The sequence below is a fragment of the Meles meles genome, chromosome 4 (assembly GCF_922984935.1).
Source record: "Meles meles chromosome 4, mMelMel3.1 paternal haplotype, whole genome shotgun sequence".
Taxonomy (NCBI): Eukaryota; Metazoa; Chordata; class Mammalia; order Carnivora; family Mustelidae; genus Meles; species Meles meles.
Window position 1 is genome coordinate 114,987,479 of NC_060069.1, and position 25,359 is coordinate 115,012,837.

Sequence of the window (25,359 nt, forward strand, 5' to 3'; positions counted from 1 at the left end):
TAGACAGCTTTCCTACTGAGACCATCCATGGCTGTACCCGAGTTACAGAGGAATTAGGATCTGCATGCTAAGTAATTATTCTTTTACTTTTTCCCAACCTGGATGTTAATAACCCTGAATTTTTTTTTTAATTCACTGTTTTTTTTTAAAAACTGTAAAAATCTCAACCATTTTTACAGTAAACTAAAGGGGACTTACGTATTCTTAAGGCAAAATAGCTTAGAAGACCTAACTGCTCTCAGTTACATTACAAGGGAGGAATACTGACTTAAGATGAAAGACTGGGGGCACCTGAGTGGCTCAGTGGGTTAAGCCTCTGCCTTCAGCTCAGGTCAATATCTCAGGATCCTGGGATCGAGCCCCACATCGGGCTCTCTGCTTAGCAAGGAGCCTGCATCCCCCTCTCTCTCCCTGCTTCTCTGCCTACTTGTTAACTCTCTGTCAAATAAATGAATAAAATATATTAAAAAAAAAGATGAAAGAATGGTATTGACATTTGAGCAGAACAAAGAATAGGAATGAGAAAAGGGGGTGACTGGCTTGTCACGAGAAAGGGAAGATGTTAACTCAGAGTCTACAACAGTTTTAACCTCCTATTCCTTTCCAACCTAGGGTTCTATATTAGAAGTTACTTTAAAAAAAGATACTGAGTTAATTGCCTAAGATATTCTTAGTTCTTCTTAAAAAAATAGCAAGGAAAATATAACATTTTGGATTTATCAAGGTATTATAATAAAAGAATCTGCATACTCTATTAGCATCACCAATTCTCCAAGTACTTATTTAAGTAACTGTATAATTTAGCTTTAAAATTTCGTTTTATTCTTGGGGCACCTGGGTGGCTCAGTGGGTTAAAGCCTCTGCCTTCGGCTCAGGTCATGGTCCCAGGGTCCTGGGATCGAGCCCCGCATAGGCTCTCTGCTCAGCAGGGAGCCTGCTTCCCTTCCTCTCTCTCTCTGCCTGCCTTTCTGCCTACTTGTGATCTCTGTCAAATTAAAAAAAAAAATTTTTCATTTTATTCTTTTAATTAATATTTACTGGAGAGATGATGAATAAAAATAGTTGTGCCTAATGTTGTTGGTGTATTTAATGTCTGTGTTGACAGACAACAAATGATCACACAAGCCAAGTATACAATTACACACAGTATTGCTTTCTATGGTGAAAACCACAAAGCACTACGAGAGTATAATGGAAGATCAAATTTATTTATGTATTTATTTATTTAAAAGACTTTATTTATTTGACAGACAGAGATCACAAGTAGGCAGAGAGGCAGGCAGAGAGAGAGGAAGGGAAGCAGGCTCCCCGCTGAGCAGAGAGCCCAATGTGGCTGGATCCCAAGACCCTGGGATCATGACCTGAGCAGAAGGCAGAGGCTTTAACCCACTGAGCCACCCAGGCGCACCAGAAGATCAAATTTAGATAGAAGAATCAGGAAACCTGAGATCCAGAGGACAAGTACGGGTTAGTTAGGTAGAATGTAAAGGAATTACATTTCAGTAATATTGTGGACTACATACCCAGTGAAATTATATCACTAAAAAGTACATAAAAATATTAAACTATCTAACATACTCTTTAATACATGGATGAGCTCACATAGAGGTAGAAATTCTGAAGCCAGGAATTAAAAAGGAAATTTTCATTGACTAGCTTCTGGCTCCATATATTTTGAAACTTTCTTCTGTTGATCCACAAACTCCAGTGCTGGGAACTAAAGAACATATTCATTTGGGATATAATCTCTGGCTTTTCATCTTTATTTGACGATGGCTGGGTAAGCTGGTATTTCCGACACTAAGATGGCTAGCAATAGCTAGACTATACATAAAAGTGAGTGTGAAACCAAATGAATTTCCTGTTATCAAGACCCTCAAAATATCCATACCTCTCCAAAATAGCCAGACATGACATGACGTATGATGGACGGTAAGTAAGAATGAAATAAAAATGAAGGTCTTTAAAACAATATTTTTTGAGTACAGTTGACACACAATGTTATACTAGTTTCAGGTATACGACATACTGTGCTCACCAGAAGTGTAGCTACCATCTGTCACCACAAAATACTATAACAGTATCATTGACTATATTTCCTATGCTGTGCCTTTTATTCCCATGACTTACTTAACTGGAAGCCTGTATCTCCCATTCCTTCTGGCCCATATATTTGCCCATCCCCTACCATCCTTCTCTCTGGCCACCATTAGTTCATTCTCTGTATTTATAGATTTGATTCTGCTTTTTGTTTACTCATTTACTTTGCTTTTTAGATTTCATATATGAGTGAAATCATATATTATTACCCTTAGTCCATCCACGTTGTTGCAAATGACCAAATGATCAAACCAAACCAAACCAAACTCAACCCTTTTTATGGCTGCAGAATATCCTATTGTAGATTTTTTATATAAATGGTGTGTGTGTGTATATATATATGTGTATATATATATATATACATACACAGAAACATACACACACACACACACACATCATTATCCATTCATCTATCAATGGACACTTAGGCTGCTTTCATATCTTGGATATAAAGGATAGTAAATAATGCTGCATAAATATAGGGAGTGCATATATCCTTCTGAACTAGTATTTTTGTTTTCCCAATACCGGAATTATTGGATCATATGCTATTTCTATTTATGATTTCTTGAGGAACCTCCATGCTGTTTTCCACAGTGTCTGAACCAATTTACATTCCCACCAGCAGTGCATGAGGGTTCCTTTTTTCTCTACATCCTTGACAACACTTATTATTCTTGTCTTTTTTCTTTTATCTATCTGACAGGTATAAGGTGATATCTCACTGTGGTTTTGAACTGCATTTCTCTGTCAGTTAGTGATGTTGAGCACCTTTTCATGTGTCTGTTGGCCATTTTAATATGTTTTTGGGAAAAATTTCTACTCAGGTCCTCTGCTCATTTTTCAATATGATTGCCCCCTACCTTTTTTGGGGGACAGGGGTTGATTTTACAAGTTCTTTATATATTTTGAATAGTCACCCATTATCAGATATATCATTTGTAAATATCTTCTCCCATTCAGTAGGTTGCCTTTTTGTTTTGTTGATGGTTTCCTTCCCTGTGCAAAAGCTTTTTATTTTGATGTAGCTGCAACAGTTTATTTTTGTTTTTGTTTCCCTTGCTTTAAAAGACATATCTAGAAAAATGTTGCTACAGCTGATGTTAAAGAACCTACTGCCTGTGTTCTCTTCTGGGAGTTTTACGGTTTTAGGTCTCACCCTTAGGTCTTCAACCCATTTTGAGATTGTGTGTGTGTGTGTGTGTGTGTGTGTGTGTGTGTGTGTAGTGTTAGAAAATGGTCTAATTTCATTCTTTTGCATACAGTTCTCCAGCTTTCTCAGCACATTTGTTGAAAAGGCTGTCTTTTCCCCATTGTATACTTTTGCCTCCTTTGTCATAGATTAATTGACCCTGTAAGCATAGATTTATTGACGTACTCATTAAGACAAGTGCACACCTAATCCCCTTCACTTATTTCAACATTCCCCACTCCTACCCCAACTTCCCCTCTGGTAACCCTTTGTTCTCTGTCATTAACAGTCTGTTTTTTTGGTTTATCCCTCCCTCCCCCCTCTGCCTTTGTTTCTTTCTTAAATTCCACATACCAGTGAAATCATATGGTACTTGTCTCTGACTGACTTACGTTGCTTGGCATTATACTCTCTGCATTCATCCATGTTGCTGCAATCGGCAAGATTTCATTGTTTTTTATGTAGATGCTAAGAATTGTTAAAAATTCAATGTAGGCCCTACTTTCAGGGACTTCACAGTCTAGTAGGGAAGACAAACACATAAGTCGGGTACAGGCTGATCATATCAAAATAGAGATATAAGTAGGCCACAGAAACCAGAAAGGACTTGGTATTGACATTTGTTCGCATTAGTACTACATAACCAACAAAGAATTGATTAATAAGAATTTCTTAAAACTATGCAAACACCTTGAGGCATAATATGAAAAACAGATCATAAGATCCAAGAGGCCTACTCTAGGGAGGGCTGGGGCAGGATAGCAGTTAAGTTGCCTCAGAATAAAATATTATGCAAAGATTCCTTTTCTTTACGTCATTCCTCTGACAAGGTTTTTTTGAAGAGAGAAGGAAGTGTCAGAAAAGGGATATGGGGAAATTATTCTGATATCTACAGAGGCACCAATTATTTTCTCTGGGTAAAAAAAACAGTAACAATAGAAAGATTACATTTGTGTTGAGATGCATCAAAAAGTATCAATTAACAAGAGTAATGATAAAAAAAAAACAAGCAAAAAGATCAGAAACCCACTGCTAATTTACTTAGTCAAAACTTAGATATTTCTAAAAGAGTGAATGAAAGATGGCAGTATTTTGAAGGGTTTGCAGTTAACACACTATAAATGTATTTTCTTTTGTAGCTGGAGAAAGTCATGGAAAAACATAAAGAATCTCATAGACGAATCCTGGAACAGCTTTTAATGGCAGAAAAATCTCATAGGCAAACCATATTGGAGTTGGAAGAAGAAAAGAGAAAACATAAAGAATACATGGAGAAGAGTGATGAATTCATAAGCTTACTAGAACAGGAATGTGAAAGGTAAGGCTACTGTGGACATGACAATGATCCATTCTGCAAACTCTTACTAACCTTTCACTATGGGCTCAACATTGTACCAGGAATACAAGCATGAATAGGACACAGCTTCTGCTCTTAAAGAGCTCATGGTCCAGAGGGAGGAAGAGGATGTGTTTAAAGATAATTTGAATATAATGCAATAACCAGGTATGATAAAAACTATGGAAACATAAATGCTGGGCACCTTATTCTGCAAGGGAGTGCTTTGTGAAAGGGGCAGAGGAGGTAACAGGGGTCTAGTCCCTATGCAAACAAGAATGGAAACTACATACAAGGCAGGGGCAGAAATAAGTGTCACAGCATAGAGATAAAATAGTATGGGTAGTGAGGGAACTCAACATGACTACAGTACAGGGTGTAACTGCAGGATGAGAAAAGGAAAGGCTAGCCACAAGCAGATGGATTTTATACTGTTGGCAAGAAGGGACAAATGACAAATTGTGAGAAGAGGAAAGAGTTGATCAGGTATGATTTCTTGGAGAACGATTATGGCAACATGGAGTAAAGACAAGGGCTTTAAACTGGGGGAGGGTATATATTCAAATGGCTATGGGGTTAGAGAGAAGAGGGTATGAACAAGAAAATACTTATGATGTACAGTCAATACTAATGAGTGACTAATGAGACTAGAGAGCAGAGGAAGAAATAAAAGGAGTTTTGAGAAGCACTCCTGGCTAGTCACCAAGATACAAATACATAGGAATGGCGCACAGCTTTTTGCTGTTGGAGGAGATGGCTCAAAAGTGAGGGCAGGTCCTGTTTTAGACATGTTGAGTATGAGGTACTTGGTGTATTCTGATGTCCAGTGGGGAGAATGATGCATCTAATTAAACAACATACAGTTGGAAATACAGGTCTGGAAAATGTTGGGCCGGTGATGTGTATTTGCAGCTGGTGATAGCTGAAGCAATGAGTGCTGGTATGATGAGGAGAAAGAATTCTGAGAAGGGAACTCCAGAAGAATCAATGGCTTGCTGTTTTCTGAAGAACTAGAAGGGAAAGAAAGCAAAGAAACCAAACAAAGGAAAGACTTTCAAGTAATACAGAAAAGGAGAAGAAAATGTCCCAGGATTTTGCAACAAGAAAGACACTGGGAAACTTAATGAGTCCTTTCAATAAAACAGTGAGGGCAGTAGCCAAATAACAATGCTTTGAAGAATAAATAAGAAACAAGAACGTAGCAGTTTAAATGTGAACTATTATTTTGAGAAGTTTGGCTGCAAAAAAGGAGAGATTGGTTGGTAAACATTTTGTAACCATATGAAGGGCAGATTAATTTGCTCAATTTTGCCCCTCTGTTCTGAATCACCTTAGAAAGTATGAGCCTTCATCTGAAATGGAAAGGACAATGAAGGCTCTCTACTGATAATACAAAGATATAAAAGAACCTATCACTGCAATATCAAATTTTACTGAACTGTCATTTCACTTCTGTTATTCCATGTGTACTTCTGATTACAAAGCTAATGGTGCTGCATTCTTAATAATCACAGAAAAATGCAGAAAAAAATAATTATTTTTCTAAAATATTAGTAGCCTCAGTGCTTTTTTTAACTACTTATAATTCATATTTTAGCTAGGTAACTGAAGTTACACAATAACTAGGTTAATGGCAAAGTTTCATTTCTTACTTCATGGTAGACGGTTAGTCTGATTCCCAGAGAATCCATGGCCCTCACATCCAGTTACTTTTTTTCCACATTCATCAGGAGGTTTGTTTTCTACTCACTACATGGGGGTGGAGGTGGGGGTGGGGGGAGTTGTTACCTTGAGCTTCATGAACTTGAAATATCTTGAGGGGAAGATTAAAGGAGTATGAGAAGTCTGGCACCAAGGGAAGATTTGACTCAGACATTACAATGTAAGATTTGTTATTCAATGAGACAATGTTATATTAAATATTATTTCGAACCCCTGTGGTTTGGCACCCGTAGCCTCATTTGGCCTCCACATTTATTTGGCACTAACTTGCTGAACACAGACACTTTCTTTCATCTTTCATTATTATGAACATTTATTGACCATGGTTAGAGTGCTGCTTGCCATAGAACAAAGAAGTACTGGTTGTCCCTCCCCAGAGGGCTTACTACATTAACAAAGAAGGCAAGACATTACAGATTTAGGGTAGGAATGTGGAGGGCTGTCTGAGGTACAGTTTTAATATTCACTGCTGTACCTCAACTATCTTCTACTGGATGGCTTAGGAGGAGATCCAGAAATAATGCTGGGATGCAGATGAAGATTATTCAAACTAAGAAAGGGCAAAGAGAACAACACTGAGAAATGGGAACAAAAATTCAGTGGGAATAAAGGCCATGAGCTAGAGGGAAAGGAAAACAGTGAGACAAATGTAAATTGTATCCCATGGAATCAATATATTAAGAATGGAATTTCTACATGTATCAAGGGGGCTTAAGAGGAAGAATTTAAAAGATCATGTTTTTTAGCCTTTGGACACAAAGTTTCTTCATCTTAAAGAATAATGAAAGTGGGGTGCTTGGGTGGCTCAGTGGGTTAAAGCCTCTGCCTTTGGCTCAGGTCGTGATTTCGGGGTCCTGGGATTGAGCCCCAGCATCGGGCTCCCTGCTCGGCAGGGAGCCTGCTTCCTCTTCTCTCTCTGCCTATCTCTTTGCTTACTTGTGATCTCTGTCAAATAAATAAAAAAAATCTTAAAAAAAAAAAAGAATAATGAAAGTGAACATACCATTGCTAAAAATAGGAAAAAGTGACTGGAGTGACTCTTATTTCTATGTAGCAGCCATTCTAGAAGATATGAATATCACCTATTTCTATTTGCCAAGGAACAGCTTCCAGATGCAACTCTTGGGATATGAGATTGTTAAATGTATTCTCAACCCACATGATATACAGACAATTCTTGCCTTATTCTGCCCATACAACATCACAACTCCTCTTATCTTGGCACACTTGTTGCACTGGTCCTTCTTGCTCCCCTACCTTCAACAGGGAGACTGTGGGCCTGAGGACTTCTCCCTGCTTTAGGGCCACTTGCATCAAAATATTACATGAAATCTACCTATGGGGAAAACTATAATAATTGAGGAGGTGCTTACGCGAGTGAAATACTACTCATTTGTTTCATTCTCTGACAAGGGACAAAACAACATGTGCACCATCATGGAGTCCTTCTAACTTTATTGAGAGTACTTCCTCTTGAGCACATAGCCACTCTTCACAAAAGCAAGATGAACTTGTCTTAAGGGGTCAAAGAATAATGTTATTTCCTTCCTCAAAGTGATAGAAGCCACTCCCAAATCAGTGACCCTCAGTACAGAGAAACAAAGACAGATATCATAATCCCCATAAAAAGGGAGTTGGGTGAGGATAGCTATAAAAGACTATCTGACTGAAACTCTGAAAAAACACTGCAAATGTTTCTCGGTTGTTAAGTGTTGGATATTATCTGTGTGGAAATAAAATAAAAATTAAGAAATAAATGATTGAGATAAGTTAAAGAGATCTTAGAGGATATAATAATGTATTTCAAATTTGGCTCAATTTCTGTGTTTTCCTGGGAGAATCTGTTTAATGTGGAAAACCCTAAAGGAGACTGATGTCACAGGTTTTTAGGCTAAAATGTTTGCCAACTGATGTAGTTGTAATCAGTAAATAATTGGTTTTCCCACTGAGGGAGGATGGGGGCAGGGATGAGCTCAGGAAACCATTTCCAAGCATATTAATGCAAAGTTTCCTTTGCTGTAATCTGGGCAGTTTGGTCTGTCCACAAGGTAACATTATCCACATTTCATGACCACTTTCTGTTCACTGATCAGTTCCAATGTGTGGATATGTGTGTCACTGATGACCTGAATTATGTACTTGGCTGAATTACAAGTGGAGTCTACGTGAAATGTTTTATATAAAAGCAATGCCAGTAATTTTTGACCTTTCTGGATGGCTTCACAGGAAAGCCAAAACAAAAATCACTTTTAGTCAGTACAATTTTGCAAAATTTTCCCATAAGTGAAATGCCAAATTTGTCTGTACTTTCAAAAAAGCTTGCATAATTTCTTTTTCCTTTTTCAGTTTCAGTGGGCGAAAAGGCTGTGAAGAAAAAAAAAGTTTCCTTTTTCTTTTTTTTTGAAATCATGCATTCTTTTTTAGAATACAAAAACAAACCATGTATACTAACCATACATGTTATTACATTTTGGGCTTTGAAGTAACCACTAAAGTGGGAAACAAATATTATGGCAACTCTGTATAAAAATGTGGCTTCAACTGTGAATTTTTTTTTTTAAAGCCTTAAATTACTTTTCATAATATCTTGGCCAAATATGTTAGTATTGATACTCTGACTTCATAAAGCAGGAGTTCAAATGCTGGCTTCTCAAAAGCCACATAGTGAAGAAGGAGTCACAGGTAAAATTTCTTGTTCCTGTCCTGCCCAAGAGTTACTAGATAGAACAGTGGCCCCAGAGGAAGAAGGGTCTTCAGCTATGTAAAGTCACCAGGGACCCAGCTTCAAGGGCTACTGCCTTGACCACACCTTGGCCTAAGTCTTTTGTTGTTCAAGCTTTAGTGAAGAACAAAGCACTTCTATTTCTCCTTTGGCTGAGGGAACTTTATTAAAAAAGATTTCCATCATCAACCCTTTCCCATTATGACAGGCCTATTTTGCAGATTGGCATCAGAAAAAGTGACTGAAAAGTTGAGCCATGAAATTGACCTTCTTGATAACTGAGGGTATTTGAGTACCTTAAAAACAAAAATAAAATAAATTTTTAAAGAAGTTTATTTATTTAAGTAATTTCTACACCTGATGTGGGGCTCAAACTCATGACCCCAGGATTGAGAGTAGTATGCTCTTCCAACTGAGTCAGCCAGGCATCCCTATATGTGAGTACTTTTAAAGGCTTTTGTCAAAAACATCAAATCTTCTTTTCAGGGGCTTTGGCTATCTCCCTCATATATATGTAAATGATAAGTATATTTATCTAAATTTTTAGTTAATTAGTTAGCTAGTTTGTACTGCATGTCATTCATTCAATCACTTGACAACAACCAACCGCCAAAACAAAAACCCCCAGCAGCAACAATTAATTAAATGCATGCTACATGCCAAGTACAATGGAAGACACTAGGTGAAGGAGGTAGATATGGTTTCCACCTGTATAAAACCCTAACTAATTTGTGCACGTGTAAAGCAGAGACACCACTGAAGACTTTAAGGCTTGATACTGAAGCTTCTAAGGTACTAAGCAATCATGATGGATAGAGGAAAAAAGGCACCATTATGGTAAAATGACATAATAACTTGAAATGCTCATGAAAATAGAACTTTCAGGAGAAATCAACAAACACATTAAACTAGAGTACTTTACTGGAGAATTCAATATCTTGCAACCATTGCCATTAGAATTTTTAGCTTCTTTGGTCTTAAATCTCAGTTTTTAAGACTCTCCCATAAAGTATGACACAATGGGTATAATGTTTTAAAAAATAAACTAAGTCTACTTAAAAAATCTTATTTAGAAAGGCAGCAGTTTTAAATTTCATGCACACTAAACTATTGTAAATTACATTGTACTCAAATGCAATCATTTCCTTTCCGTTTTCTGGCAAGGAGTTATATGTATTACATATTCTCAAGACTATGTCTTGCAAGTAGTGAAATAGATGCCAGATCTCCATTTGACCTTTGTCATGGGTATCCAGTTCTTTATCAGAACAAAATGGAGACCTACCATAAACATTTACTTCAGTATCATAATTCTACAGAGTATCACAAGCGTTCATACACCCCAGACCTAACATAGGATCTGGGAAGGGATGCAGAGAAATTAATTACCTTATAAAGGTACTGAAAACAATTTAGGACTGTACACCATAACTTAGCTTTCAATATATATCATAGAATTTTACCTTGCCACTACACAATTCAGTGCTTTTCATATAGCACCATTTAATTACAGAAGTCAAAATTCAGATACAGTAATGACACTGTGTTTCGATTGCAGTTCTCTCCCAGAAAGCTGAGCCAAATTTTACAAATAATTCAGCATCTCTATTTGGATAAGCAATGATTAGTGAAGTTATTACTCACAATAGAATATTATACATGTTATAAAGCAGTTAAAGAGGAAACCTAACAAACACAGTGAGATATGAAGCAGGAGCTTGGAGATAGGGGACTCTGGTCTATAGACTAGATCTGTAGATAGTGTGTAACTTTGGACAAATTCCATTTCTCTAATCTTGTGTGTAAAGCAAATGGGACAGACCACATATTTATTTCTCTTTCAGATCTAAGTATCTGTGGTTATGTGATTGCTATAAGTAAGTACCTTTTACTTTAAGCCTATGATTCTAACTCATACTATGGAAAGAGGCCAGTGAGGATGACAGTGTCTTTACCAACTTCAAATCCAAGTCTGTATTTCCATTCTTAAAGGATATCTAGATTTAGGTACACTGTACTACTTCTCAAATGTCACATACTCAAATTGAACCTAGTATCGCCTTTGCAAATCCAGATCAGTTTATAATGTTTCTATTCCTGTTAATGCCACTACAAAGAACTGATCAATCAGATAACTACAAAAAAATTACAGAAGTCTCTGAATCCTGAATTTAAACAGAAAAGACCTAACAACCTAGACCAACCTTCTGATTTGTGAATTGAGAACAGTGAGGCCCATCAAGTCCTAGATAAGAAATCACAAAATCTTGCTGCTAAATAGTAGTAAAACCAGACCAGAAGCTAGCTCTCCTGATAGCATATTTGGTACTATTCTCCCTAGAATCATTACTATATGCTGAAGTTTTGTGCTTGGTGTTGTAGGGGGTGGTCCAGAAGAATTTTAAGACATAATAAAAATACAGTTGAAAAGACCAGATACAAATTATATGTACATGATTAAAAGAAGATTGAAGTGTTCATTCTGTGGTACTGACACTACTGTTGCAATATTATGGAAATCAGGCAAAAAGGGTATTAAGAACTATAATTATTCAACAGCCAGCTTAGCCCTAGGAGAATGGAAGGCATACAGTAAACACTGGATAAACATCCAACGGGCTCACAGCTACTAGCTTAACAGCCCTACAGAACAGGAAGCCAAAGACTGAATGTGGAAAGGTGACCTCAAACTTATGTTCCACCTGACTATAAAATACAAAGAGAAAGAAGACTTATTACGCCATGTCAAAATGGAAATTTTTGCCTCATAAATGGAAATTAAGGTGGAACATTAGAATGAAACTGTATCCTGCATTTGCAACTTGCAGGTAAATTTTCCTGGCAAGTGTATTATTCCCTCATGAGAAGATAAAACCAAACAGCCAGCTATGAGAATGGAGATGCCTGGCATAAATGATGAGTAAATGAGGAGTAAATATCACTGCACAAAAAAGCATTTTCTTAGAAGGGTGTAGGCTATTGGAGTTAAAAAATATAGACTCTGGCGTCAGAATAACAAAAGTCTAAGCCATGGTCCCATCCTCTCACTAGTTTTTTGACCCCCAACAAAGTACTTAACCTATTTAATCTCAGTTTCACTATCTGTTAAAAACACGATAAGCATATCTTTTAAGTTCTTGGAATTACTAAATTATAAAATGCATAAAAGTGCTAAGTATGGTGTCTAACACACAGGAAGCACTCAGTAAGCACTAGCATCTTTCTTCACATTTGCCTTTCTTTAAAGGTAGTTTTTTTACATACTTGGTGACACACTGGGTATTTTTTAGATTCCCAGGGAGGCATTTAATATGGGTAAGGATGTGATGATGAATAGGAGCTTTCAAGGGGTCATACACTTCAGCATAGGAGGGACAGACAATAAAACAGTGCAGTGTTGTGTTACAGCCATGATGACAACAGAGAACACTGAGGCTGCACAAAGGAGGGATCACTCTCTAGGGCTGCTCATACCTTCTTTCCTTCAGAGTAGAGGTATTACTAAACTGCCTAATGATCTAATACTGTAACACTGAACAGAGCAATACAGTGCTCAAGGAAATTTTTTTCCTTTTAAACTACAGAGACCTATTTCCCCATTTTGGAAATCATTTTAATTAGAAAAAACAGTAATGTTAATGCAGTGGTATCATGAAGAGGACACGCTAGCATATATATGAAATTAAGACTCATGCAATATGGCAGTTTTTAAGTGCACCAGAAGATTCCATTGCTCCTCTGGCCTGCCAATGTCACAAGATCCCCACACAATCACATCTTCTGGCCTAAAATGATTGCGAAGAATCAAATATTCCCACTATTAGGTAAGGGGCCCACATTTGATTTGTTTTGTTCATAGTTTCTCCTGCAAGGTCCAGAGTATGGAGAAGTACAATAAATATTTGTTGAATAAGTGACTGAAATGTAAGAGAAGCTGTTAAACTTTAATCTATTATTTTACATTAATATCTTATAATAAATTAGCTTCTGGATTAATTGTCTTCACTTACTCCAGCTTTGGAGACTAGTATATGTATCTTACAAAAGTCGGTTTTGATAGGTGAAGAAGAACAAGCTTGAGAGCTTTGGGGTTGTCCCCGTGAGAGCAGATATAAAAGAAGGCAGGTCCTTTATCAAGGCACTGGAAGAAAGAAAGATCCCAAAAGGGGATTTTAAAGTTGAAGAACAGTGGAAAAATTAACCACAACAAAAGCTAAAAACAACTCTCTCAATTCATATTTTTTACAGTTGTTGTACCCGATTTCTATTCACTAAAACATAATGAACATCCTCCTAAATCACTACTTCTCTACACCATAATTTTTAAGAGCATGACTTCTGCTATATCATACAGATGTAATTTATTTAACAAATTCCTATTGTAGGCATTTAGAAATTTCCACTTTTTCACTTTTATAAGGAAGTGACTAATAGCCTCATACTTCAACTAATTTTTACACCTTCTTAATTGTTGCCTTAGAATAATAAATCCTTATATGTGGGTCAAAAGTTATGAACCTTTTAGGGATTTTGAAAACTGTAGCTAATGTGTTCTCTATAAGATTGTTTATATTATTACTAGCAATACAGGAGTGTACCCATTTCTTATTTTGTAACTTTGCCTGGGACTAATCTTGAATCTGACCTCATTTTAAACATGACTTGATGTTAAAAAGTTATGTAAAGTGGATGTTAGTAACATGAATCAGACTTTCCCACTGACTTGGGCTTTCAGAGATATGTTACTTCTGAAGGAAAAAATTCTAATATATCATCAAAAGCACAAACCTAACATTTTTCTTGAAATAGTATTTTGCTGTTCTCAATATAATTTCAGTATATTTCCTCTTCCCTATTAAATTCAGGTTTGGACTTCCCAAGACTGTTTGGGTTTCTGTTTGCTTCTTCTCTAAAAGGTCTGAACCCTCTTTCCATACAATCCCATGCCAGCCAAGCTTTCGAGTCCAAATCCAGGATTCTGGCAATAGATTATAACACAGTACTGACCTTTCATGGTCCTGACAAGTTTGATTTGTTCAATATCGTGGAATCCAAAATTCATTTTGTCTAATTCCGCCTCTGAAAATTAAGTTGATTCGAAGTGTTTGAGAATTTCATGCCAATTTCTCCTATTTAACTCATTTCTACTTACAAATCCTTGCTTCCTCACATTTCCTATTCATCATGCACATATATTTATGCCCACAGCATTTTCCCATTTGTTTCACTAAATTTCCCAGTAACAGCTTAAAATATTTGAGATGCCTGAAAACAGGTAATTTATATTTCTTCAGAAGATGTTTCAGAAGCAGTGCCTGAGTGGCTTGGTCGGTTGTCTCTCTTGATTTCAGATCAGGTCATGATCCGAGGGTTTTGGGATTGAACTCCCATCTGGCCCCTTATCAGGCTCTGTACTCAGTGCAGAATCTGCTTGGGATTCTCCTTCTCCCTCTGCACTCCCCCCTACTTGAGCATTTGCTCTCTCTTTCAATATATAAAATCTAAAAAAAAAAAAAAGGAAAAAGCAATGTTTCAGAAGAAACATGTTAGCAGAATTTATGAGGACATTATGTGTTTTCTCAAAAATAAGTAATTTCTAATTTACAGTTTTGTCACTTTACATCATGCATTAAAAAAAAAAAAAATGGGGAGGAGCAGAGGGAGAGGGAGAGAGAAAGTCTGAAGCAGGGGTTGATCTCATAAACCCGAGATCATGACCTGAGTGGAAATCAAGAGTCAGACACTTAACCAACCTAGTCACCCAGGTGCCCCTATATCATGCATTTTTGGTTTTGGTGTTAACTAAATATGACATTCAACACTTGTCATGCCATAACAAACAGTGGAATATATATAGTAAAAGAACAATATAGAAAAAAAGAAGCACATGTGGCTGCAACAACACTGTTGAGTGGACATATCCGTCAAAGATATCAGAGATCTCAAAACAATATTTACCAGTAGTGTCAACAGTGAGGACCCAATATAAATGACAAAGAGAAAAAAAAAACAAACCAAAAAACAAACATTTCCCTGTGAAGCACATCTGTCATTTGCTTCATGCCAAATTACTTCTTTTCTAAACAGATTTGCTGACTAACTGAATCTCCAGCTAATAATCTATCCAAGAACATGCCAGTTTTTTGATAGCCATACCTTCAAACATGACACTTTGAGCTACTCAAAGTAGCTCAAATACTACTTTGCTATTTGCTACAAATACTTGTAGTATTTCAATTAAATGAATGCTTTTTTTTTTTTTAAAGATTTTATTTATTTATTTGACAGACAAAGATCAGGAGTAGGCAGAGAGGCAGGCAGAGAGAAAGGAGGAAGCAGGCTCCCTGCTGAGCAGAGAGCTCCATGCGGGGCTCTATCACAGGACCCTAGGATCATGACCTGAGCCGAAGGAACAGGCTCTAACCCACTGAGCCACCCAGGCGCCCCAAATGAATGATCTTTTTATGTGTTTATTTGTGGAGACCCAGATGGAGAACTCCTGTGGCCTCTTCATGCAGAAGAATTCAGTGGCTTATTCTCACCATTCCTTTGAGGGCTAAGATTTTTATCAATAAACAAAGTAAGAGGCACAGAATAACAAAAATGTTAGAAGGAAAAAAAAAATCACTCCTTAATTTTCATCTGTGTTGAATTCTAAATGAGTCATGCCTCAATAATAACAAAGCAGAGCAAATCAGATAAAACTTCATCACAAAAAACCTCTGGATGGCAGGAATTAATTCTAAACTGGAAGAGTTTAATCTTGAAACACGCTTCCCCGTCTCCTCTAAATAGGCCTGTATTTTTTCAGACTAATTTTATTTTGTTTGTTAGGGAAAATGAGGGGCAGTCACTTAGCTCCCACTTTCAGTTCCAGAAAGAAATCCCAGAAATCCAAGGAGATTTGTGGTTTCAGAACAAACTTTTCTTGCACCATGGCTGAGCACTCATAACCCACCAAATCGTGAAAGGACTCCCCAAAAGTTGGTTTCTCTGTACTTCAGATATATATCAAAGATGGGGATATGAGGGGAGTATAAAGATACCAACATACATGATTCAGATGAATCCATCTTCTAAAATGTTTTAGAAACAATATTCAAATTCTGCTTTTATTGAAGATAGCCCAAATTTCCTCACAGATGCTACATTTATTAATAATTACTTTCATTTAAAATATAACCGAGGGGCACCTGGGTGGCTCAGTGGGTTAAAGCCTCTGCCTTTGGCTCAGGTCATGATCCCAGGGTCCTGGGATCGAGCCCCGCATCCGGCTCTCTGCTCAGCAAGGATCCTGCTTCCCTTTCTCTCTCTCTGCCTGCCTCTCTGTCTACTTGTAATCGCTGTCTGTCAAATAAATAGATAAAATCTTAAAAAAATATATAATGGAAACATAAAAGTGTAAGGGGTGGGGTGCAGTCCTCAACCTCAAATGTCTTCAGGGGCCATCTGGGTAAGATAAATGAGAGGAACAGGCTGGATATACACAATAGGGAATGGTGGAGACCTTGAAAACCTGCAAACTTCAAGTCCATCTAGTCAGCTTTCTGAATAATCACTTCAATATCACCAATAAATAAGAAACAGGCCCTAGAACATGGTTGATCCAGAAATGGAGAAGTCAGATTTAAAAAGTCCACCTTTGGAGAAGAGGATATATATGATGAGGAAAGAGGACAAATGTTCTTTGCATCCTATAACAGAAGATCTATATTAAATCAGAAGGATAAGCACTGGACACAATACATATGTGATGAAGAAGCCTGTTTATCATGGCTTCTTGTCTGTCTTCTCCCCACTTACACACTTCTGTAAGGAGAGCAGAGACATCTTGTTTTGTTTATCTCTGTAGCCTTAGCCCCTCACAGAGAGTGCCCAATTGGTATGTACAGAATAAATAAATGTATTACTCTCTCCAAACGTACCCACTAACATGAACACTGGTAATTGGTAGCAGCAGCTATGGTGACTTCAAAGGAGCTCTTGTTTTTAGAGACGACCTCACCCAAAGATCCCCTGTTCTTTGGTGGCAAGAAGAGAAATGTGTTATTCTTCTTCATGCTTCTAAATGTTTTGATATTGACCCACAGATAGGAACTTCCTTGCACCTTTTCTACATGGCCAAATGAATACAGAAACATTAAATTTCTTCAAAATCAAATACATATATATACTAAATGCATTTAAAAAACCCAAAACAATTAAATGACAACACAGGGTTATAACCAGCAAAATTAATATTGTGAGGATTCTGTGTAACAAATAGTCTGGTTCCATTAACAAATGCTGTAAATAATGTATAAGGGGAAATTACCAAGGGGAAGTTTATAAGTTAAAAGAAATTTAGACATTTCCATAAAGCGTAATGGATGATCTTACTTGAGTTTTGATTTGAAGACACTATAGAAGGGGGTGGAGAGAATCAGGAAATTTTGAACCCTGGAATATTTCAGAATATGAAAGAATTATTTCTAATATTAGGTGTGTTAATGGTGTTGTGATGTGTATTTTAAAAAAATCATTATTTTTTAGAGATATAGTCTGAAAATATTTTAAAATAAAATGATAGAATGTTTGGGATTTACTTCAAAATAATTTAAAGTGGGGAGCATAGTGTAGGGGAGGAAAATAATTTCCTCTCTATACTTCTGAGTTTTTGGCGGAGACCCTCTGTAATAAAAGGTTAACAAGAGAAAAAACAAACTGAAGTTTATTAACATGTATACCTCAAGGATATACATGGGAAATTACCAGGGAAAATAAGTAACTCTACAAGATGACTTAAGCTGGAACCTTAAATACCATCTTCAGCTAAAAGCAAAAGACCCGGTGGGTTGGGGGAGGGGCAGCTTATTAAGGACATTACCAGAAAAAGCAAGGGTAAGGTCTGTTATGCAAATTTAAGTTGGTGCCTTCTCCACTGGGAAGACTGTCTTCTGATTTAGTCATCCTTCTTGTCCTGGTACTGAGTGAGATACCTTTACAAACAGAGAGTTCCTCTGTAAGTGTAAATTTCTCTTACAAAAGGTTAACTCTACTCTTATCTTCAGAGCTTCTGCATCTGCTGTTTCTCAAAATAATCAATTCAAAATAGTTCTTACACCAAAGAGGCATATTTTGGAATGGCATATTCTGCTACCCTTCAGTAGGGTGGTACAGAAGAAACAAGACAGGCCAGGAGTTGATAGTTATTGAAGCTGCATGAGGAACATGTAGGGGTTCATTATACTATTATCTCTAATTTCATATGTGTTTGAAATAACTAAAAAACAAATAGATGAACAATATATGAAAATAGAAAATTTAAATGAATAGAAAAGTATAAAATAAAAATTAAAACCTTCCTCTCATTTTACTTCCTACTCCCCAAAGTAATCCATAGTTAAGTTTCCTGTGCATTTTTCTAAAAAATTATTGTAAGCCCATATCAGCAATTCATGAAGAGAGATCATACCATATTCTTCTACCTTTTTTTTTAAGTGGCTGCATATTATGTCATTTTATAGATGCAGTTCATTTAGCCAGGCCCCATATATGGAAGGCAGCTATGCTCACCACTATACCACCAACGCTTCACCAGGCCCCATGTATGGACTTTAGATTATATTCCCCTTTTTTGGGCTATTAAACATTATTCAATGAATTGACTTTCAATGACTTCAGATGCCTCTTAATTCCAATCTTCTTTCAGAGGTAAGTCAGTCATTGGTAATTTATGTTTTTGTTTTTTGAACAGTAAGGAATTAAAACCCACAAGAAAAGAAGCCTTTATGCAGGACCCTAAAGACATCACAGAAGACTGTAGTGGTGGTGGGAGGAGGGGGGCAGCACTGAGACACTTGTAGAGTCAGGTTTACAGATCCCACCCAAGTACTTGTTAGCACCTTCCCCAGAGGCCTTCGGATCTCCTAGTAGAGCAAGGCTGTAAAAGCAACAGAAGCAGGGATTTGATCCAAGAGCAGCAGTTCCTGCAGTTCAAATGAAATTTATACTAATCTGCAGCAGTCGCCTGATGAAGTGAACAAAATGACCCATGAAGAATCAAAGCAGCCTACAGTTTCTTTATGCTTTCCCAAATACAAGGGATTATGCTTATTTGGACAGGGGACTGACACTGAGGTGATGGACATGATCCACGAACTCCAAATTGTCCTATAAACATCTTCTGGAGAATCAGAAATAAAGCAAAATAAAAGGTAAAAGTATATGAACCTGCCAGTCATTGTCCATCTATGGCCACTTTCTTCTTTCAGACAAGATCATATGGGTAACTTTTTTTTCTAAACTACTCCAAAATTTAAAGTAAGACTATAGATCTTAACATATAGTAGTTTTAATATGCTAACACAGTTGATAGATGAAATAGTTTGTCTTCAAAATATAAAATTAAGATAGAATATATAAACATATGAAGTAGCACGTAAAATCATCACAGAAGGGGTGCCTGGCTGGCTAAGTCAGTATAATGGGCGACTCCTGATCTTGGAGTTGTAAGTTCGAGTCCCATATTAGGTGTAGAAATTACTTAAAAATCTTTTTAAAAAACCATCATAACAACTTAGATCTGGGCATGAATAAAATAGCTAATACACAATCCTACAAAATAAAAACTGTGTGTTTTCCCTTTTAGGAGAGATGAACAATCTCTGACCATCCTTTGCTTTGGAAATTAAACTAACACAATGATAATAATAATAATAATTAGATCTTAAGAAACCCACTAAGAAATCTACTGGAACTAATAAATGAGCTCAGCAAAATCACAGTTTACAAGATTGATATACAAAAATCATTTATATTTCTGTACAGCAGCAACAAGCAAACTAGAAGTTTTTTTTTTCTTAAAGATTTTATTTATTTATTTGACAGAGAGAGGTCATAATAGACAGAGAGGCAGGCAGAGAGAGAGAGAGGGAAGCAGGCTCCCCGCTGAGCAGAGAGCCCGATGCGGGACTCGATCCCAGGACCCCGAGATCATGACCTGAGCCGAAGGCAGCGGCTTAACCCACTGAGCCACCCAGGCGCCCGCAAACTACAAGTTTAATTAAAAAACAATTCCATTGCTGCTACAATAGCAGCAAAAAGAAAAAAAACACTCGGGAATAAATTAAATAAAAGCAGTGTAAGACCTGAACTTTTTTTTTTTTTTTTTAAAGATTTTATTTATTTATTTGACAGACAGAGATCACAAGTAGGCAGAGAGGCAGGCAACGAGAGAGGGGGAAACAGGTTTCCCGCTCAGCAGAGAGCCCGATGCAGGGCTCGATCCCAGGATCCTGGGATCATGACCTGAGCCGAAGGCAGGGGCTTTAACCAATGAGCCACCCAGGCGCCCCAAGACCTGAACTTTTAAACCATAAAACAATATTGACAGAAATTAAAAACCTAATAAATGGCAAGACATCCCATATTTATGGATCAAAACTCTTCATACTATAAAGATGGTAATAACCTCCCTCCCCGCTGAGATTGATCTAGAGATTGAACACAATCCCTATCAGACAAGTCATATCCTTTCAGTTTTGTTCAGCCATAAAAAGGATAAAACTGTTAATGATAATGGATATTTCTCATGAGATACAGGTTAGCTGTTTTATTAAAACTTTATAGAGGAAGGTCCTTTAATGCCAAATCATACTCAGGAACCAAAGGACAGGACTTAGAAATAGGCTACTGGGGATATTTCAAAGGGAAATGATCAAGGGAAATGATTATTTTTTGTGGAAAAAAAAAAGGAGAAGAGCATTTTGTTCTATACGAGAAAAAGGAAAAAAGGGGGGAATCTGTAATCTGTTCATTCACTCATTGACATTCACTTAACCTAATGCTATGCATGAAACTAAGAACTGGGGACAAAAATAAAGAGTAAGATATAGAACCTATCTTTGATACACCAGTAGAAAATACAAGTGTATGAGGTAGTTAAATGTGGGCTGCAACTAAAGCATATACAGAATACTCATGGATCCCGTCTGAGGCATGGATTAGTTCTTCATGGAGGGAATGGGAAGGTGTCCCATCAGGGAGCAATTAACTTGATGTCTGAGCAGACTTTCATCAGGCAGAGAAGAGGGGAAAGGATATTTCAGGCAGAAAATTTCACCCACAAGTACAAAGGAATGAAAAAGACAAGTCTGGAATTAAGTCTCTCTTAAGGAATTAAGCCTCTGTTAAGTCTCTGTTGAGGTGAGGGCTAGGTTGTACAGACCATGTGCCATTATCCCAAGTTTCCTCTTTCTTCTGAGACCAAGAGAAATGTGTTGCACAGAAAAATCTCAACCCACCAATCGGGAATTTGTCAGAGAATCCACAGCATCCACAAAACAGTATGTTAGGTATATCAGAGTCAAATTTGGAAAGAGCATAACAATAATAATATTAACAACAATCAGAGAACTACAACTATAAGCAAAACACCAAAGGGGATAAGGTCTTCAGAAATGGATTCCTTGTTTTCTATTACTGTACAACTTCCTAATGAAGACTTAGCGAAATTCACAGCAAAATGGGATTGGAGAAGTATGTGTCCTAATCTCTTAGGTATTAAGTATGCTACCTAATCTCTTTTGCCTGGCCTAAAATTGGTTAATTACAGCAACATATAAACAAATGGCAATGAGACAGAACTACCTGGAAAAGAGAAAGGAACAGGAGTGTCTATTTATTTTGACTGTACCCTGAACTCTGCCAAGAAGACATTCCAATCTCCATCCCTTTACCCTTGAAAAGCTATTCAGCAAACCCTTCATAGAGACTATCATCATCTTAGAGAATATCACTCTTTGGCCATCTTTGGAATTGCCCCTAAATTTGCTGAACAAACTTGATAAAAAAAAAAAAAAAAAAAGATAACTTGAGTTCTGTACAGATGTTTTAATCCTCAAAATGGGCATAAATATTCTTGCTATCTACCTTCCTTGCACAAGGTGTAACTGAAAAGAATGTGAATAACTATTTGGGCAAAGAATTTGTGATCTAATAATTAAAAGTGAAATACAAACCCAATAAAATGTTTATTTACATATGGAGATAATATCTAGAATTCCAGAGCATTGCTTTTATTAATTGAAGGGCAAAGTACTAATATTTCCCAGATTACCTTTAAAAATGATTTCCTTTAAGAGTGGGAAGGGGTTCCATTTTTGACAACATGAAGGTATTATGCTAAGTGAAATAAATCAGAGAAAGAAAAATACCACACGTTCACTTACATGTGTAATCTAAAACACAAAACAAACAAAACCAAACCAAACTCAGAGTCATAGATACAGAGAACAGATTGGTGTTTGGGGGTTAGGGATCAAGAAGGGGATCAAGAAGGCGAACCATAAGAGACTATGGACTCTGAAAAACAACCTGAGGGTTTTGAAGGGTCAGGGGTGGGAGGTTGGGGGAACAGGTGGTGGGTGATGGGGAGGGCACGTTTTGCATGGAGCACTGGGTGTTGTGCAAAAAGAATGAATACTGTTACGCTGAAAAAATTAATAAAAAGGGAAAAAAAAAAAAAGAAGGGGATCAAGAAGTATAAACTTCCAGTTATAAAATAAGTAAGTCATGGAGATGTAATATACAGGATGAAGGAATATAGTCAATCATACTGTATTAACTTTATACAGTGATGGGTGGTAACTAGACTTATTAAAGCTATCATTTTACAATGTATACAAAAGTTAAATCACTATATTGTACACCTGAAACTAACCTAACATTGTGTGTTTATACTTCAACTTAAAAAAAAGTAAATAGGGGCACCTGGGTGGCTCAGTGGGTTAAGCCTCTGCCTTCAGCTCAGGTCATGATCTCAGGGTCTTGGGATCGAGCCCTGAATCGGGGTCTCTGCTCAGCAGGGAGCTTGCTTCCCCCTCTCTCTCTGCCTACTTGTGATTTCTGTCTGTCAAATAAAAAAATAAAAATCTTAAAAAAAAAAAAAGTAAATAGACAAATCAGGGAAGAAGACCAAAGTTCAAAGTAAAATAACAGTGGCACAGGTATTGGAATCAGTAGTATGCTTATGCCACCTCACCCAGCACTTAACAACTGTGAAGACATGTGTTTGTTTCTTTTGAAAGTTCTTAGTGATAGGAAGATTTACTGGAAATATAACACTTCACCTCTAAAAGCTTACAGAACTCTGTTTTTGTTGCATTAGTCTCACCAGAATTCTGAATGTGTTTGCATTCTATCAGTTGACAATGTGAGTCAGCCTGTCCCAAACCGGTTCTCTAATCAGAAAACTGAGATGTTTGATGACACATTTAGGTAAACATGCTCACTGGATGAAGTTATTTAAAATTTTATAGCTTTTTAATCCTCTCTAAGCCTCTGAAATCCATACAGGTTTTTAGAGAAGATTTAAATTTATATGAGTCAAAGAGTAGAAATTATATGTAAACCAACACTATTAAGAATTCCATGAGTTCCTAATAACTAAGAATACTTGAAAGAGCAATAAGGGTAATCTGACCCCAAAATAAGACCCTTAACTGTTAACTAATCAACCTTACTTCTAATTGAAATTTCAGCTCTGAATGCTCTTGTTGCCCCAACAACTGAAATTTCTCATCCATTCTGGTCAGACGAGGACAGCTCCTCGTTGACAATGATAAATGAACTCTGACTGTGAATGGTTCACTAAAGTGTAAGACTTGTAGACCATGACTTTCATCACCTACTCTCCAGGCTATTTGAGAATTCAATAGACAGTGGAATACAAATGTCATAAAAAAGTAAGTCAAGTTACTTAAATTAACTAGAACTGATAGCAGCTATAAGAGCTATCTAAAACTTGCAGAATTATGGACTTTTTAATCCATGCAGATGAAAGACATACAACATACAGACCCAAAGATTATTTATTGCTTTTTTGACACTTTATTCTTAGCAATAGTATTACTTCTTTACGCAAAGAAGACTCTTCAGGTGAATCCACCCATTCTCTTGCCCTGGTGAGTTTCTGCTTTACTTAAAATAAACCTTACCCCTGCCATGAAAGAGTATTTCTGCCCCAAAGTTAAACTTCTTATTATTTACTATTACCTTTGGGAGTAAATTCATAACAAATAGCTAAGATACAAGGGACTGGCTCTAAAACCTTGGGATGCAATGATTCTTCCCACTCCCAGTTCCTCCCTCCTGCCCCAAGCATTCCACATCACTCTTCCTTGAATATATGAAACATAACACACATCAAAACTCAGTTTATTCTGTAGGTAGTACCACCAAACCCTAGCTCAGATTAGCTCTGTTCCATTTTCAGATGTTGAAGCAGATAGAGAATTTTATAAGGAGAGACCAGAACTTAAAAGATGGCTCTTTGCATTTACTTTATCCACAGTCTCAGTTCTAGTCCATAAATTATGACCTGTTATCTAATTGTTTGAGAAATGCTGCAATAGCACATTCAGTTCTTAAATTTTCCAGGTAAGCATTTTTTAGTAATATTCACACCACACACACAGGGGTGTGCACAAACACAGAGTAATAGTCCCTCCATAATTAAAAAAAAAAAAAAAGCATAGAATGGCTACTTGGTGAATTATTAAGGAAGAGGAACTGGGATCAGAGTAAGCCCATACAGAACTTTAAACACCTAAAACTGAGAACTCATTAAGAGAAAGACCACACACCCATACACATGAATCCTTTCTTTGTAGACAGTAGATTCTATTTTGTATGTGCTATACAAAAACAACACAAAGAAAGTTCTCTTATTTTTTGTTAAATATTTATTTATTTATTTGAGGGGTAGGGACAGAGAAAGAGAGAGAATCTCAAGCAGAGCCCCCGCTGAGTGTGGAGCCAGCCTCAGGGCTTGATACCATGACCCACAAGATCATGACCCCAGCCAAAACCAAGAGTTGGACACCCAACCAACTGAGTTACCCAGGTGCCCCAAGATCCCTTATAAAGAACCTGATAATTAGTGGTAATAATATTAGTAATGACAGTTACATTTTACTGAATGTTTACTGTCAAACACTGTGCTAAGCATATTAAATGGATTATCTCATTTAATCCTCATAACATTGTTTGAATGTAGGTCCTGTTATTGTCCACATAATATTCAGATAATCAAACTGAACCTTAAAGACACTATGTAACTTTCCCAAAGTTATACTGCTGGTAAGTATAGAGAAGAATTAGGATTCAGGTCTTTCTGACTTCTCCTCCACTGGTCCCCAAAATTAAATAAGTTATCATTAGAGTTGCCAGGGGAACTATTTAAAAGAGCAGATTTCTGGTTCCAACCTCAAACATACTGATCAGAGTCTCCCACTGTTGTATTTG

At 36.9% G+C, this 25,359-nt stretch overlaps 1 protein-coding gene across 4 annotated transcripts in view; it reads right to left on the reverse strand.

Moving 5' to 3' along the window:
• The window catches only part of CMSS1 (cms1 ribosomal small subunit homolog), a 384,493-nt gene that overhangs the window by 262,182 nt on the left and 96,952 nt on the right, over positions 1–25,359 (reverse strand). The window contains exon 1 of one of the 4 annotated variants that reach the window (XM_046002288.1): positions 14,080–14,148. The exons of the other annotated variants lie outside the window; for them this stretch is intronic. Within the exon in view, the coding sequence (XP_045858244.1) occupies positions 14,080–14,134 (55 nt within the window). The 5' untranslated portion in view covers positions 14,135–14,148. Of the gene's footprint in view, positions 1–14,079; positions 14,149–25,359 lie in introns of those variants that run through there. 4 annotated transcript variants of the gene reach the window in all.